Source organism: Schistocerca nitens, chromosome 6 (assembly GCF_023898315.1).
Source record: "Schistocerca nitens isolate TAMUIC-IGC-003100 chromosome 6, iqSchNite1.1, whole genome shotgun sequence".
Lineage (NCBI taxonomy): Eukaryota > Metazoa > Arthropoda > Insecta > Orthoptera > Acrididae > Schistocerca > Schistocerca nitens.
The window spans coordinates 283,462,936-283,479,861 of NC_064619.1; the positions used below are offsets into that span (position 1 = coordinate 283,462,936).

The 16,926-nt window shown below is 41.1% G+C and overlaps 1 protein-coding gene across 2 annotated transcripts in view; it reads left to right on the forward strand.

Annotated features, from left to right (window-relative positions):
- The window catches only part of LOC126262885 (murinoglobulin-1-like), a 292,408-nt gene that overhangs the window by 59,911 nt on the left and 215,571 nt on the right, over positions 1–16,926 (forward strand). The window contains exons 2-4 of one of the 2 annotated variants that reach the window (XM_049959761.1): positions 10,096–10,256; positions 10,541–10,782; positions 15,189–15,305. In XM_049959761.1, coding sequence (XP_049815718.1) covers positions 10,096–10,256; positions 10,541–10,782; positions 15,189–15,305 — 520 coding nt within the window. Of the gene's footprint in view, positions 1–10,095; positions 10,257–10,540; positions 10,787–15,188; positions 15,306–16,926 lie in introns of those variants that run through there. The other variant, XM_049959762.1, reaches the window with a different exon arrangement.

The window sequence follows — 16,926 nt, forward strand, 5'->3', positions numbered from 1 at the left end:
TTCTCAACAACAGATTTGGTGACTGATGGATTGGTAGAGGTGGACCAATTCCATGGCCTCCATGCTCTCCTGACCTCAACCCTCTTGACTTTCATTTATGGGAGCATTTGAAAGCTCTTGTCTACGCAGCCCCGGTACCAAATGTAGAGACTCTTCGTGCTCTTATTGTGGATGGCTGTGATACAATACGCTATTCTCCAGGGCTGCATCAGCGCATGAGGGATTCCGCGCGACAGAGGGTGGATGCATGTATACTCGCTAACGGAGGACATTTTGAACATTTCCTGTAACAAAGTGTTTGACGTCACGCTGGTACATTCTGTTGCTGTGTGTTTCCATTCCATGTTTATTGTGATTTGAAGAGAAGTAATAAAATTAGCTCTAACATGGAAATTAAGCATTTCCAGACAGATGTCCACATAACATATTTTCTTTCTTTGTGTGTGAGGAATGTTTCGTGAAAGTTTTGCTGTACCTTTTTGTAACACCCTGTATGATAGACAACACAGATTTCGTATATTTCTTATATAAACGATATTTTTATATTTTGTTTGTAAGGGTGCCAGTACCAGTCCATGTTCAACAGAACTCTCACCGAAAAAGGGTCAAAGGCTGTCCTGATAACCCGACAGGACATGAACAAGGTGACGCATTTGTATATGGCACAATATTCAATCGCAATGTCTGGACGAGTCTTGCCTCTTGTTTTCGTATGCCTCCAAGAGTCCACAGTACAGAAGACAGTCGACGAGTACACCAAGAAGTATACCAACGTTGTTATTACATCCTCCGAATCCGGTAAACTAACAACGGGTTTGTTCATGGACTTCTTGCATAATGCTTTGCAACCATACGTACAAAAGAAAGAATTTCTCCTTCTGATCGACTCTTGGGGTGGGCAAACGAACCTGGCTTTATACGATGAGATGTTCCGGGACGATAAGAAGTTACCAACGTGCACTGTAAAAGTCATTCCTCCAAAGTGCACTCCTCTCGTCCAACCGTGTGACATGTATTTTTATCGGCAGGTAAAAAATTTGATCAAGCGCCTTCAAAATTCTGCTTTTCTAATCGAGCGAAACCGTGACATCAACTCCAGAGACGATTGTATAAAAATCCAATCCATCGTCCACCACCAATTGTCTTCTCCGATTTTTGCCGATATGATACGATACACGTGGTATGCATCAAACCTGACAAATGATAGAACAATTTTTCAGAATGTCAATCAGGTGTGTTTCCTAACAGATAATTTAAAAAACAATTGTTCTTGTAAAAATGCATCGTTTATCAGTTGTGCTCGATGTCGTGCTGTTTTCTGCTTTCCATGTTTCTATGATAACTATCACTCTGGTTCGTGCGATACTCCAGCTACTTCTGGTCACTAATTGTTGATTATGTGTGAGTGTATACCAAACTTTTCAATAAATTGTATCGACTTGAATATTATTTGTGATATTGTGTTTTATTTCAAGTATTATTTTTCCATGACAAACGACTTTCAACAACTTATTACATGCATAATTGTTGCAACTGATTGCCGGGAATTATATATACGTGTGTGTGTGTGTACATTTGAATTACAAAAAACAAATAATAAAAAAAAGTTGCATGGCGCGAGATTCGATCCGGCGACCTTCGGATTACGAACTCGAGCGCTTACCGCAGTGCCACGACACTGTAGAAAATTATTAATCATAGACAGTATTTCACCGCAACAGTTTCTTTAAACTGTCGATTTTCTCGACAATGGCTGAGAAGTGCATCTTGGTGCTTTGCCACATTACACCTCTGGCCATGAGCTTTTATTATGCGCAGTATGAATCGAATCTGAATTTCACAATTGGCGGCCTCCCCTTGCTAGCCATCTTGCATTGCTGACACTGACTAACCACATCTCTAACATCATGATACAGGGAGGGCCGTGTTAGGAACTCATTGGTCTTTTGAATGGTTTTATATATTCCCAGATGACCCCCCCCCCCCCCTGTCCCCCACATAACAGAATTATGAAAATATTTGAAAACAGCTGGATCAAGTGCAGCAGGCAGACAAAATTTTAAGTTCTTAATTGCAGCACCAGTGGTGGCAGAGAACATCCTTCCACAATTTGTACCTGAGAACTTGCTGACTGTCTCTCAACTGCTCCCTGATGGGCTCAACTTGCGGGTCCTCCTCTTGTTGTTGTGCAAGGTCAGCAAACAATGCCAGAACCTTGGTAAGCACTGAATAAACAAGACCGTCTACCACCTCAGCATTGTGGGGAGAAAAACCATCCTCGGAGAAAAACCATCCTCCTCTTCAAAACATTCTGCTCAAGGCATTCACTATAACATTATCGCACTCCTGGTGTGGCACACGTTGAAGGACAAGGCAGAAATTTGGGCAGTCCAGTCCACAGTCCACTCTGTCTCCAGCATGAATTTACTGTGTTTGGGGTAGTATTCCATTTTCTCTAGCGTGAAAAGTACGGCCAGCACTTCCAACTCATGAATAAGAGTATTTCTTCTCAGCTGGAGACAGCACCTAGAGTCATAGGATAAGGGCCCATAGGCTAAGGGCCTCCACTCACCACCTTGCTCCTGAAGCAAAATGGTGGCAACCCTTGAGTTAGAGGCATCGATTTGGACCACAAAGGGTTGACTGAAGTAAGTACAACCAGAACAGGGACATTACTCAAACGATCTTAAGTGCATCAAATGCTGCTTAATGGCTGTAGGTCCAGACAAACTGCTCACCCTTCTTTCACAACAGGTTTAACAGAGCGGCTAGCTCAGCAAACTTCAGAATGAATTTTCAGAAGAAGTTAGTCATTCCAATGAAATGGACTACCCCTTTCTTAGTCTTAGGATTGCTGAAAGTATAAATGGCTTGAGTCCTAGACTGATCAGTCCTGAATCCCTTGGCCAAGTCTAGGTGTCTGAGAAAAGAGATCTCACAATGAGCTAAGATAACTTTAGATGGTTTGACAGTTAGCCTTACTTGCCTCAGATGCTTCAAAACCAGTCGCAACTGCTTTAAATGCTCAGAGAAGGTGGCATTGTAAATGGCAACATTGTCTAAATAGTTATACAAAAAATTCAACTTCAGATCTCTGAGCATGGAATTGAGTAACCTAGAAAGAACTGCCACCCCAGTAGAAAGACTGAAAGGCACCTAGTTGAATTCACATAACTCCCACTCAGTGCAAAAGGCAGTGGCTGCTTTGAATTTTTTGGCTAGGGAAATCTGGAAATATGCTGTGTGTAGATTGAAAATGGAAAAATAATGGACACTGGACACCATGAAAAGCACCTGTCTAGACCAGGAAGAGGGAGACAGACTCCAAGATTATTTTCTGATTAAGGACACAATAGTCCTCAATGGGTCCAAACCCCGCCCCCTCCAATTATTCTCAGGCACCAGAAGTATCAGCGATGCATATGGTGAGGTGGACAGTCTTATAACTCCCTCAGTGAGCATGGTATCTACCAACTCATGCAATCCTTCATCCTAGGTGGAGATAGCTGGTAGGGTGATTACCTGACTGGAAGATGATCAGAAAGTAAAAACCGGTATTCAATACAATTAGTCACACTTAATTTATCTGTCAACACTTCTGGGAAACCACACAACATCTGAAGGAGAACCTCAGCCTGATCAGGAGGTAAATGCACAATGTCAGGCTTCACCCCATTAATGTTAGTATTACAGAGACCTGCCCTCCCAGAATGACAGTGCGAAGGAAACTTCAAGTCAGGCCAGAAGCCAAAATAGAATTTCCCAAGGGCATAATCCAAAACTAATCCCATATCACTTGCAAAATCACACCCCAAGAGGGGGTCAGTGCTTAAACCCTATGCCACCAACACCTCCATGGTCCAAGAAAATTCAGCAACGCAACAATAAATTCATATGGGTCCTATAAAAGGAAGAACTTGACTGTTAACAGTTCTACAAGTTCTATGCACAGGCTTTAAATTGGAAAACTTACAAATGTTCCGGTATCAAGAGTACCACCTGTGACTCATTAAGAGAAGACTGCTGTCGGATTATGGGTCACCCCTTTTACTTTATTACATGCATTCTAAGGTGAAAATGGTGCCACACCATCCCTGTCTCTGGCGTCAGCTGTCTAAATGCCTTTTTCTGATGACCTCACACTGGTGAGCAAAATGCCCCTGCCAACTACAGGGATAACACCTGCTTTGCGAGAACCTCTTATTGCTAGTGGAAAAGGTGCTTGAGGGGGGTTTGGTGTAAAACAAAGATAATGACTTCTCAGAGTGTCTCCTTTAATCACCTTGTTTAATCCCCTCCACAGGAGTGACTGTTATCCAAGTCACTATAACTAGCTGGCCTCTTGACAAACAAGACCCTGGAACAATCCTCCAGTTTAATCCCCTGCGAAATGGTGGCATTAATCTTGTGCTCAGCCAACTCCAGATCAAAGGCCATGGCTGCCATGTGTACTTCATGAGTACACTCAACAAGTTTCTCCTAATCATGGTGGACTGCTGGACACAAAAAAATTGATTAATGAGTTCACTCTGAATGCTGACAGAAAGGTGTTCCCATAGCATGCAGACACACAGTTTCCTTAAACAGCCTTTCCTTGCTAAGACCTCACTGACCATTTTGGCCAAGGACTCTTGACACAAAGGATACATCAACTGAAACACAGTTCCCCACAACACTTTAAAAATGTTTACTTGTTCTTCTAAGGTAAAAGTAAACCACAAAAACTTAACCAACTCCTGTTGAGTATCAATAGCAACACATTCAAGAAAGGATTAGGTAATTTAGCAAAACAGGACTGTGGATTCTCTGTATCACCACTTCTGGGCCCCAAAGAAACAACTTCACTTTCGGTAACCACCAGATTTTGCTATTCACTAAGCTACTGATCACTTTCCCACTCTACAGCTTTGAAACTAATTTGCAGATTTATCACTCTATTATCTAGTTGATCACTCTCACTTTTGAACTGAGAATCCATGACTACCAAAACCAGATCTTCAACTCTATGCACCCAGCCTGGAATCTGTGCCTGCATGCTTTGGAGCTGAGCACACGAGGGGCACTAAATCGAAAAAAGTTTAATGTATGCTCTATCTCTGATAGGGAAGCAATGTAGTGCTCAATGGCCACCCCCATCTGACCAATACACTCCACCGTCACCTGCACCAGAGCACCCATAGCTGTGTGAGGATGCATCCGTAGCCCTGCAATGTCCCCATCCTCTGCCAATCCTTGGATTTTGTTGTCATATCACAACTGATCCTTGCAAAGGCAGTCCACTCTCAGCAAGACCTGAAGCTCCACAACAGACAAATGCACAGGAAACCAACCCCCCCCCCCCAAAAAAAAAAAAAAAAAAAAAAAAAAAAAAAAAAAAAAAAAAAAAAAAAAAAGCAATACAAGTGTTTAGTATGATGTTCATTTGTAATTCATTCCTTGAACTTCCAGAAACAACTATGCCCTAGCTACCAAGCTACCAGAAAGGTACACTCTGTTAGTGTAAGATTGCCTGGGATTGGGCCAAATGAGGATTGAGCATCAAAAAAGAAAGGGAGAGGGGCATCATTCATGGGAACACGAAATATGAAAATTTAAATTTGCAACAGATGTTATTCTCTTTCCGAAAATATACAAATATTTTGTGCCCCAGTTTACTATTGTTGAAATATTTACAGAAAATTTCAATAAGAGAAGTGAGATAATATTTCACCAAGCTCTTCAAAGACTCTTAGGAATAATCTTCAAATAGGTAAGCCATCAAAATCTTTAGAATGTGTTTGACTACAACAAACAACTAACTCAGGTTTACCTAGAAATTAATTCATTTAAAGAAACAAAAACAATTAACGCTGCTTGATGTGAAACCACCCATGCTGGGCAATGTGGTCTGGACGAATGGACCCAAAGTTACTAAGGCCCAATATTCTGCTCACTACACTCCTTTTCTAAGCAACCAGTGGGAACACCCCTCAAGGCACGAACATACAGTGCTAGCCTGATGAACAGAGAAGTAATTTTTAAGCAAAATGAGTAAAACTTAAGTCATCAGATTACGTGCTGGCAGCGTAGATAAAACATTTGTGAAAAGTCGCTAAAAGTCACTTACACCTGATAGTAAAGGAGGTCAGTGGCCAACTGAGATTCAGCTTCAAATCATGCCTCATGGCAGAAATGGCAAATACTTAACTTTCACATGGGACAGAACGAAACATAAGTGTAAGGAAAACGTGAATAGTTGGCTGATTAAAATCATCTATGTAAACACAAGCTTGGCTTGGAATTGTAATCCACCAAATTCAAAGCAACATGATCAGCCCCATTGAGGCTGCAAGCTTGCAGGCTCCAAATAACTAAAGAAAGCAACTTAGCAATTTAGTACACAAGGTACTTGGTAAGAAATATGATTTGGATGTCTTCATTAATGACATTGAATGTAGGAATTTACAGAACCCTAATAATTTAAAACACACAGTCAAATCATAACTCAATGACAATTATCAAATGGAAGCTATTATGTTTTGATATGAGCAACATGCTCCTCAAATCACCTGGCCAGACATAGGAACAGGAAACAACAACAGGTGGCTGAACAGAGTCCAGTATAGAAATAGCAAGGCAAAAACATGCACAGGAAGTGAACCAGTCACAGTTTCACGCTGGCAGAGGGAAGGAAGATTGGCCTTTACAAATCCTGCATGCCCTTGGCACTGAAGAAACAGAGCATACAAAGGTGCTGTGTGATGACAAACAGTGAAAATAATTGGAACCATCAGAAGATGTTTCAATGACTCAGACCCACCACTCATCTCCTGACCTAGTCAGCAAAAGAATGATGTCCACTCTCATTTCTGGTGCACATCCTTTGTGTCCAGAAGATGCTCAGCTGGACCAGCTTGGAAGTCACATAGGCAGCAGAACAAACAGCTGGTCCATTGTCCTGCATATCTGCACTGTCCATGCTGCTTCGCTGACTGCCTCTCCCTGGAAAATGGCCCCAAGGGCACTCGCAGCATACATGCCACAAACCCTTCATGCCAAAAATTGCGTTCCAGAAGATGTTGTGAGAGATATCAGTTGTGCTACAGTTCAAGGGTATTCTATATTCTGAGATCCACAGTTTCAATTCTGTGCCAAGATCCCCAAATTTCAGGCATTAACTCTCACTGTGGAAAATGTAGTAGCCAACGGCCTTCACTTAACAACTGAGAGCAGTGGCATACAGATGACATGAAATAACAGCAGAAATCAATGTGTGACATACAATGAATTTATCCATTTGGATAGTGTGACAAAATGTGGGGTTCATTGCCTATGGCAGCAGACGACCGACGTGTGTGCCTGTGCTAACAGCATGACATCACCTGCAGCACCTCTCCTGGGGTTGTGACCATATTGGTTGGACCCTAGATGACTGGAAAACTGGGGCCTGGTGAGATGAGTCCTGATTTCACTTGGTAAATGCTGACTGTTGGATTCAAGTGTGATGCAGTCCACATGAAGCCATGGACCCTAGTTGTCAACAAAGCACTGTTCAAGCTGTTGGTGGCTCCATAATGGTGTGGGCTGTGTTTTCATGGAGTGGACTGGGTCCTCTGGTCCAATTGAACTGGTCATTGACCGGAAATGGTTATGTTTGGCTACTAGGAGACCATCTGCCGGCATCCATGGACTTCAGCTTCCCAAATAACAGTGGCATTGTTATTGATGACATTACGCCCTGTCACCAGGCCACAATTGTTTGTGAGTGATTAAAGAACATTCAGGACTATTTTAGCAAATGATTTGGACACCTAGATTGCCCAGCATGTATCCTACCGAACAGTTATGGGGCATAATTGAGAGGTCAGTTTGTGCTCAGAATCCTACACTGGCAATTCCGCAATTATGGATGGCTATACAGGCAACATGGCTCACTATTAATTCAAGGTGAGTCTATGCCATGGTGAGTTGCTGCACTACTTCTGGGAAAAGGAGGTCCAACACAATATTAGGTGGTATTCCAAGACTTTTGTCATCTCAGTATGTAGACATTGAATAAAGAAGTATGATGTTTAGCTGTGATATGATGTCATTATTGACATATATTCCCATTGAAGACACTATAGGCTTCTCTCCCAATTATTTGAAGATGCTGTTGTGAATTTATTTAAGCACACTCTGGCCTTACAAATTTTTGTTTTGTGGTGGAGAATATTTTAACCAGATAGATGGTACCATAATGGGAAGTTTGTTAGCTCCAATTACAACCAACCTGTGTATGGAGCACCTGGAAGTAAATGCCTTGAACACAGATCCTACAAAGCCTATTTGCTTTTATCATTACATCAGCATGGAAAGCAGGGAGAATTCTTTGACCACATAATGATATTCATGACCACATTATGTTCACAATGGAGACAGAAATGGATGGTGTCTTGCTATTCCTTGATGACTTGTCTGCTGGAAGTCAAATAGATGTCACAGCCACAGTTTTCATGTTTACATCTATGCTCTGCAAGTCGTCTTACGATGTTTGTGTGGTGTAGTATCATTATCTTCCTCCTACTTTCCTGTTCAAGTTTCACTCTTGAATGGTGTACAGGAAAAGTTATTGGTGGTAAAGCTCTGTATGACATCTAATTTCTGTAATCTTAAATCTTCTTGTAGTGGTCACTTGATGAGCTGTATGTGGGTGGAATTAATATATTTCCTGACTCTTTTTGGAACATAAACTCTCAAAATGTTCAAAACTTAACCTCTCCATGATGTAAAGTGCCTCTCCTGTGGAGTCTGCATTTGCATAACTCTCTTGTACCAAGTAAACAATTTCTTAATGAAATGTGTCACTCTTCATTGGCTGTTATATATATGTCCCTCTTATATATTTTCCTCTCCCTCCTGCCCCCCCTGCCTCCCCCCCTCTCTCTCCCTCCCCCCCCCCTCTCTCTCTATCTATCTATCTTCTATTAACACAGCACCAAAACATCTCTCTCTCTCTCTCTCTCTCTCTCTCTCTATCTCTCTCTCTCTCTCCCTCTATCTTCTATTAACACAGCACCAAAATAATTTTTTCAGAAGACTGTGATGCATTGTTCAGAAGCTGTTTTAGGCAGTGAAAACCTGTCACAAGAGTTATGCTACTTACAGAAACTATTTAAGGAAAACTGCCACAACAATTAACAAATTTTACAACTCATTTTACTGAAAATGCATAAGTAGAAGGCCACAGAGGAGGATATGAAGAAGCTTGTGTTGTTGTCATTCAGTGACAAAAAGATTAGCTGCCTCCTAAAAAGGCATAAAATCTACTCAATCTTCAGACAAAAATTTAGCAATCCTAGAGGCATATGAAAGATTATATAGGCTTCAGAATGCCAGGATATACTAAATATCATATGGTAGTGGACAGTTTCATATCAGACAGTCAGTGGAGTAATAAGAATAGCTTTTGACATGACTAGGTGAATATCCCACAAAGAAGGAATATTTATATACATTGGATTCTCAGAGCCTGTCATTTTGAAACAATAAATTATATTCACATGTGATGTTAAATAGGTTTTATGCTTCAGTTTCTGACATGGGTCACTTTTTTATGTGATAATATCAAAAGGAAAAATTCTCTTGAGGAAACTGCAAAATATGAGAGAGGATTATTGACCAAGATTTATCTTCAGGGTGCAAAATTTTTAGTACTACTGATACACACATGTATACAATTTTAACCTCCTACAATATCTGATGCATATTCTTTTATCCTGAGGTCTGAGTGACTTGCATTCTGTACCTTTTTCCTTCCCGAACAGAATCTAATATTCCTAGAGCTAGGATAGTTTTGTGCACTTTTATACATGTCTGTTGACAATGCTAAAATTTTTGCTTTTTTGAGGTAAGTAATGTATCATGATTTTACTGTATTATAGGATTGTGCACTGAACAATCTTTGCATACTCTAGGCTCACATACTTACTCAGGTTTATAGATACATTTCAAATACTTCATAATCATGTGACGACACTATAGAAACTAGTTACACCAGAATAAAGTATTACTTAATAACTGACTTTGGTGGTATATATAAGTTTTGTGTGCTGACAGTAACTTTTGTATTTCCAGGGGATACGTGTTGACAGCTCCCAAACGGCTACTAACAGGAAGTGTGGAGAATCTGTGCCTTACTCTCCACAACATTACTGGAAATGCTTATGTCAAGATTCATCTTCTTTATCCAGACTCTGACAATCAGATTGCAACACTTTCCCATAACATTTCAAATGGTATGACATTGCTAGTATGTAGAATTAATGATTCAAAGTGTGCTTGGTGATAAAAACAAAAATGAAACAACATTGACTAACAGTGATTATCAGAGCTGCAGGGATAATTAAAAAGCAGCATGTAGAGAGAGAGAGAGAGAGAGAGAGAGAGAGAGAGAGAGAGAGAGAGAGGTGGGGGGTGGGGGGTGGGGGGAGCTGTCTGACTTAAAGGCATACCACATTTCAAATGTCAGATTGATATTTACAGATAATGAACTATTATGCATTGTCTTTCATTGTTTTAGGTTCAGGAAATTGCATGAAAATGGTTATCCCACAGACTCCACTTACAAGAGCACGGCTGCACTTAATGGTTGAGTTTGATGAACTATATGATTATAGAATTGACAGTGTGAGAGAGATACATATCCAACAAGATTCGGTGCTCACTTTTGTTCAGCCAGACAAGGCTGTATATAAGCCTGGAGACCTCGTACGGTTCCGCATTCTTACTTTACGACATAGTCTCTTGCCTGTCACCCAACCTGTGAGTACGTATGCAGCATGGTTATCCTAATTAAAATGAAAGTAGAAAGTAAGTTCTGATACAATGTTTGTGAATTCAACTGTTTACCTTCTCCACATAAATTCCTCTATTTGTTTGATCATTGGGCCTGTTTTGTGTATCCTCCTCCTCCTCCTCCTGCTCTCTCTTCATCATTTTCATTTCCTTTTAACGAGCATCAGACCAAGTTGGGAAATTTACCATACATCTCCACTTCTCCTGTCTTTTCTCCTTTCTTCTTCTACAGCTGGCTGGTCGGAGTGGCCGTGTGGTTCTGGGCGCTACAGTCTGGAACCGAGCGACAGCTGCGGTCGCAGGTTCAAGTCCTGCCTCGGGCATGGATGTGTGTGATGTCCGTTGGTTAGTTAGGTTTAATTAGTTCTAAGTTCTAGGCGACTGATGACCTCAGAAGTTAAGTTGCATAGTGCTCAGAGCCATTTTTTTTCTATAGCTGTTTTGTTCCAGCGTAGGTATCTTGTTCTTAAACTGGCCATTATTGAGTTAGCCCATCTTGCTCTAGGTATCACTCTTTCCCTCATTATTGGTGTCCATCATTCATTTTGGTGTTCTTCCATCTTCCTTTCTCTTTACATGTCCAAATCATTTTAAACCATTCTTTTCAATTCTTTCTTTCAGCTTACCTTCTTTAATTTTGTTCCTAACATCTTCATTTCTCACTCTGTCTCTCTTCATTTTCCCTAACATTCTTCTTAGGAATTTCATTTCACTGGCATGAATTCTAATGTCCTCTCATTTTGTCACTGTCCAGGTCCCCAACACATATGTCATCATGGATTCAAATTACATCTTGTACAGCATTTCCGTACACTTCATTGACACCTTCCTTCCCCAGACTGAGCCCGTCACACACTGGTAAAATTCATTGGTCTGCTGTGCCCTTTTGCTAACTTCTGCTTCCATTACTGCATTCTTCATTATCACACTTCCTACATATTTAAAGTTATTCACAATTTCAATATCCTGTCCTTTAATAGTAATTTTACCCTTCCATGCCCTGTCTCCTCATATTACCACTATAATCATGCTTTTCTCCACACTGCATTTCATTCCATATATCAAGATTTTTTATTTAAAATGCCTATTTGTTCTTATACACCCTCACTGTTGGTTCCCCACATCACCAAATAGCAACAACTTCATCTCCCTTCCCCTAGGAATTTCTTTTGTCTTTCAAAATTTCATTCATCACTATTGTAAATAATAATGGTGCCACCACACTCACTTGTCTCAATCCCATAACATACCTAAACCAATCAGTTCTGTCAACGTGGGTCTTCACACAGCTGAAGCTTTTGCCCACATTGTTTGAAGAATTTCAGTTGTTTAATCCCTTTCATTCCTAGGTTTCCCATACCTTCTCTCTGGAGACATGTTGCTAAGTAAAGAAATGTCATCACCAGATCTTTCCGACACTCCAGACATATTTCTATCAACTGCGTCATACTAAAGATTGGGTCCACTGTTGCTCTCCCATGTCAAAAGCCTTACTGCTCCTCTCACAACTTGTCTTCCACTTTTTTACTCAATTGTCTTTCTGGTATCTACTCCATTATTTTTGTTACTTGCAATATGAGTGTGATCTCTCAAAAGTTATCACATACTTTTCTGTCTCACTTCTTGAATACTGAAATTATTACTCCCTTTCCCCCAGCATACATTTCTGATTCTAGATGCATCTTAGCAATCTATATAACCATTGTAGCCTAGAAGAAACAGCTGTGTTCATCATCTCCACACTTATTTAATCTATCCCAGGTGCCTATCCAGTTTTCATTCCTCTATCATGCATTATACCATTTGCTGTGTTACAGCTTCATTTCTGTATGTCCTGGACCTGTCTTGTATTTTATCTGATAATATTTGTTATTGCTCCAAGGTAGGAATGAATAAGGCATTATTTTAAGTACTCCAACCATCACAGCCTCAATGTATTCTTACATCTGTAAACAATTTTCCCCAACTTTTCTCAAGCTATAAAATGTTCAGTAGTTAGTCCATTAGCCATTGCATACAAAATGTTTCTGAATATGTTTTTTATCCTGAAGAGTAAGTTTATTAGTTCTATCTTGTTAAAGCTGACAAAAGTCCTGAAGTGTCATACCACTTGAATTTAGAACATATTCTCCAGTGGACCAGTTAATTTCACTGTTGACCCTTACCATAAAATCTCGCCTTATTAGCAGAAATAACTTTTATTTTTGTCTCTTATGTTCTTCTGGAACTGTATGTGTAATTTCTCTGTCCCTTCCTTCTTTCCTCTGACACATATACACTTACGTTCAACAAGTATCCATTATCAATTATTAATCTTGCTGATATTCATGATCTGTGGCAATTCATTGAGTGGATTTTGTTACTCTACTTAAGATTTACTAAAGTGGCAACACCTTTTCTAGCATGTTACATATTTTATGGAGGCAGTAGAACTGAAACAATTCTTCTATTCATTGCTGCACACATAATTGCAAATTTTGTTTATTGAAATGTTTATTCTCTCTAACAGCTGCATCTATGGACCAATGATTCATTTGTTCTTTCATCCCTGTGAACCGTAGATACTTGACAGTGAATGTTTGTTGGCATGTATTTTTTATGTATATTTCAAAAACCAAATATGTAACAGCTATGCCAATTCACTTTTCCAAATGCATATACACTGATCAGCCAGAACATTGTGACCACCTACCTAATCACAGGTATGTCCACCTTTGGCATGTATAGCAGCAGTGACACATCATGGCTTGGAAACAATGAGGCCTTGGTAGGTTACTGGAGGGAGTTGGCACTACATCTGCACACACAAGAGTGACCTAATTCCCGTAAGTTATAGGGAGGTGTGGGGGCAATAAACTCTTAATGTCATGTTCAGTCACATTGCAGATGTTTTCAATTTGGTTCACATATGGGGAGTTGGGTGGGCCAGCACATCAGTGGGAACTTGTCGCTGTGTTCCTTGAACCACTTCATCACACTCCTGGCCTAGTGACTTGGCACATTATCTTGAGCCCGCATCTTGTGGTCGTGCGGTAGCGTTCTCGCTTCCCACGTCCGGGTTCCTGGGTTCGATTCCCGGCGGGGTCAGGGATTTTCTCTGCCTCGTGATGGCTGGGTGTTGTTTGATGTCCTTAGGTTAGTTAGGTTTAAGTAGTTCTAAGTTCTAGGGGACTGATGACCATAGATGTTAAGTCCCATAGTGCTCAGAGCCATTTTGAACATTATCTTGCTGAGAAATACCACTGCTGTCAGGAAACATGATTGTTATGAAGAAGTGTATGTGGTCTGCAACTGATGTACAATACTCCTTGGCCATCATGGTGCCTTACATGAGCTCCACTGGACCAATGGACGCCCATGTGAATGTTCCCCAGAGCACCGTGGGGCCTCTGCCAGCTTGTCTCCATAGCATAGTACAGGTGTCAAGAAGCTGTTTTCCTGAAAGATGACAGATTTGTGCCTTCCCATTGGTATGATGGAGGTATCTGGATTCATCAGACCATGTGATGCTATGCCACTGTGCCAGTGTCCATTGTCCATGGTCACATGCCCATTTCAGTCATAGTTGCTGATGTGTTAAATTGGCATATGCATGATTCGTTGGCCATCGAGGCCCATTATTAGGAGTGTTCCATGAACTGTGTGTTCAGACACACTTGTACTCTGCCCTGAATTAATGTCTGATGTTAGTTCCACCACATTTTGTTGCCTGTCCTGTTTTAGCAATCTGCCCATCCTACGATGTCTGACATCTCTATTGAGGCTGGCCAATGTGTTGAAGAAATTCTCCACAACTCTCCTCAAACACCCAACAGGTCATACAATTTTCAAAATGCTCACTCTGAGCCTCCAGGCCATCGCAATCTGCCCTCGTTCAAACTCAGATAGATTGCATGCTATCTCCATTCAACACACAGACAGCACACTCACTGATACTACATGCATCATCCATGTGTCTGATTAGCAGTTATTCCTTGCCTGGTGATGCTGCTATCACCTAGATGGGTTTATATCAATAGCAGGTTGGTGTTAATAATGTTCTGGCTGATCAGTGTGTGTGTGTGTGTGTGTGTGTGTGTGTGTGTGTGTGTGTGTGTGTGTGTGTGTATCTCAACAAACTTTATGTAACTCATGCTGAAAACACCAATGACACATAGAATGTGGCCAGTATTCCTCAGTGAAACCTTTTTCTGGATGACCTATAGAATGATGCTGTTTTTTAACAGAAAGATGAGATAAGAAAAGATCAATTGACCTGCACTGTATACTAGAAAGTGAGTAAACTTATGTTATTGATGTGTGATGAATTAAAAAGATAAGTAAGTGGAGACACTCTGTCTCATTATTAAATGAACACGTCTTATTGGTTACAGATACCAAAAATTTGGGTTGAGACTCCATCAGGAATTCATGTTGCTGAATGGATAAATGTTCAGACAAAGGAAGGTCTTGTTCAGATGGAGTTTCAACTGTCTTATGAACCACAGAAGGTAATATAACAGAGTTTCATGTACATTATAAGTCATAAAAACATTATTATTTAATAATAATTAGAGAAAGGTGCAGCGCATAATCATCTTGGTTATTTTGTCAGTGTTCTGTGTCTTCTTGACCTAATATTTTATGTAAATAAGTTCTTATCCTCACCAGATGCTGTATGATATACTGAGTCATGCAGGAAAGCTGCTCCTGCCCTTCTGTGTGGTGATTACCACCTTACTCTACCTATTTGCAGTACTATCAATGGTGTTCCAAATATGCTCAGTTCAGAAATACTCCTGGTCTGTCTAAGATGTTGTGTTCAACATCTGATCCCATGGATGGTTATTGGTATTCAAATGAGCATGCCATTATTTATTTTAAGGCAGAATCCGTCATCTTATTGAACTTAAGATCTGGTATCTCTGTTTTGACAAGTTTTGCTGCTACTCTGATTTCATTTACCTATCTTATGGCACTGCCCCTCAACCACAATGCCTATGTGATGATTTTTATCACCCAGCAGTTGCTGGAATGCCGAAGCTCTGAACAGTATTCCACAGCAGGCGATCTGCTGTGGTGTTACCAAATGTGTGTGGCATTTGTGTTCTGGCATTATACCTCTTCTGTTCTTATAAAGTGCTCAAAAAAAGTGGTGTGCCAGCTACAAAACTGCAAATGTGTGTGGGCTTAGGTTGAAAGGAAGCGGGAGATAAAACCTCTACAGAGAAATCAATACAAACCGTAACCAAAATAAGGATAGCCTCTTCAAATGTGCACATTTTTGCACAGCTCTGTAGTCAAATTCTGTTGCTGCGTAACGTTCAGTATGATGTTGTTCCACCTAGCGCATTATGACTATTGTCATCTAGAAAGACAACTCTGTTGCTGAAATGTTGACTGTAGGGCTAGACAGTATATCAGGGGATCCTGTCCTGATACTGCACACCCTTTACATTATCCTCAATAATGATAATACTGGCCTCCAACATTACTGACACCCCCCCCCCCCCCTCCCCGTGGGATCAGGGGAAAGAATAGGCTCGTGGTATTCCTGCCTGTCGTAAGAGGTGACTAAAAGGAGTCTCAAACATTTCGGCCTATATGTGATGGTCCCCTCTTGGGTTTGACCTCCATCATTCCAAATTCTTCCGAAGAGCGAGCCAGTTGGGGAAGGGCGCCTTACATGGTGCATTTTGTCCATCGGGCATTGAGACCTCTACCCAGTTTTACTGTCGTTGCTTTGCCATCCCGCTCATTCTCCGTCTCTTGGGGGAGGATGTGTTCCTGGGTGCAATTTCCACTATGCACTGTGCAGTGTTGCTTTTTGTGGAGGCGACGACCCTGGACTTTATTGCACCTAATATCCAGCACGGTAGCCAGTCCGTTGTGGTGGGGCCGCCATGTACCCTGTTGGTTCTAGCCCCTACTGATGCCTGTGCCGTTTACTCCCCATGTATGCCAAGGAGTAGATGCCCATCTCCCTGGGGCATCAGGACTCCTGGCAATGGCGATCCTGCCAGGTGGCCCTTGCTGTGGCTGGGTGGTGCCCATGGGGAGGGCCCTTGGTCAGAGTAGGTGGCATCAGGGTGGATGACACGCAGTGAAGCATGGCACATCATCTCTTGCTAG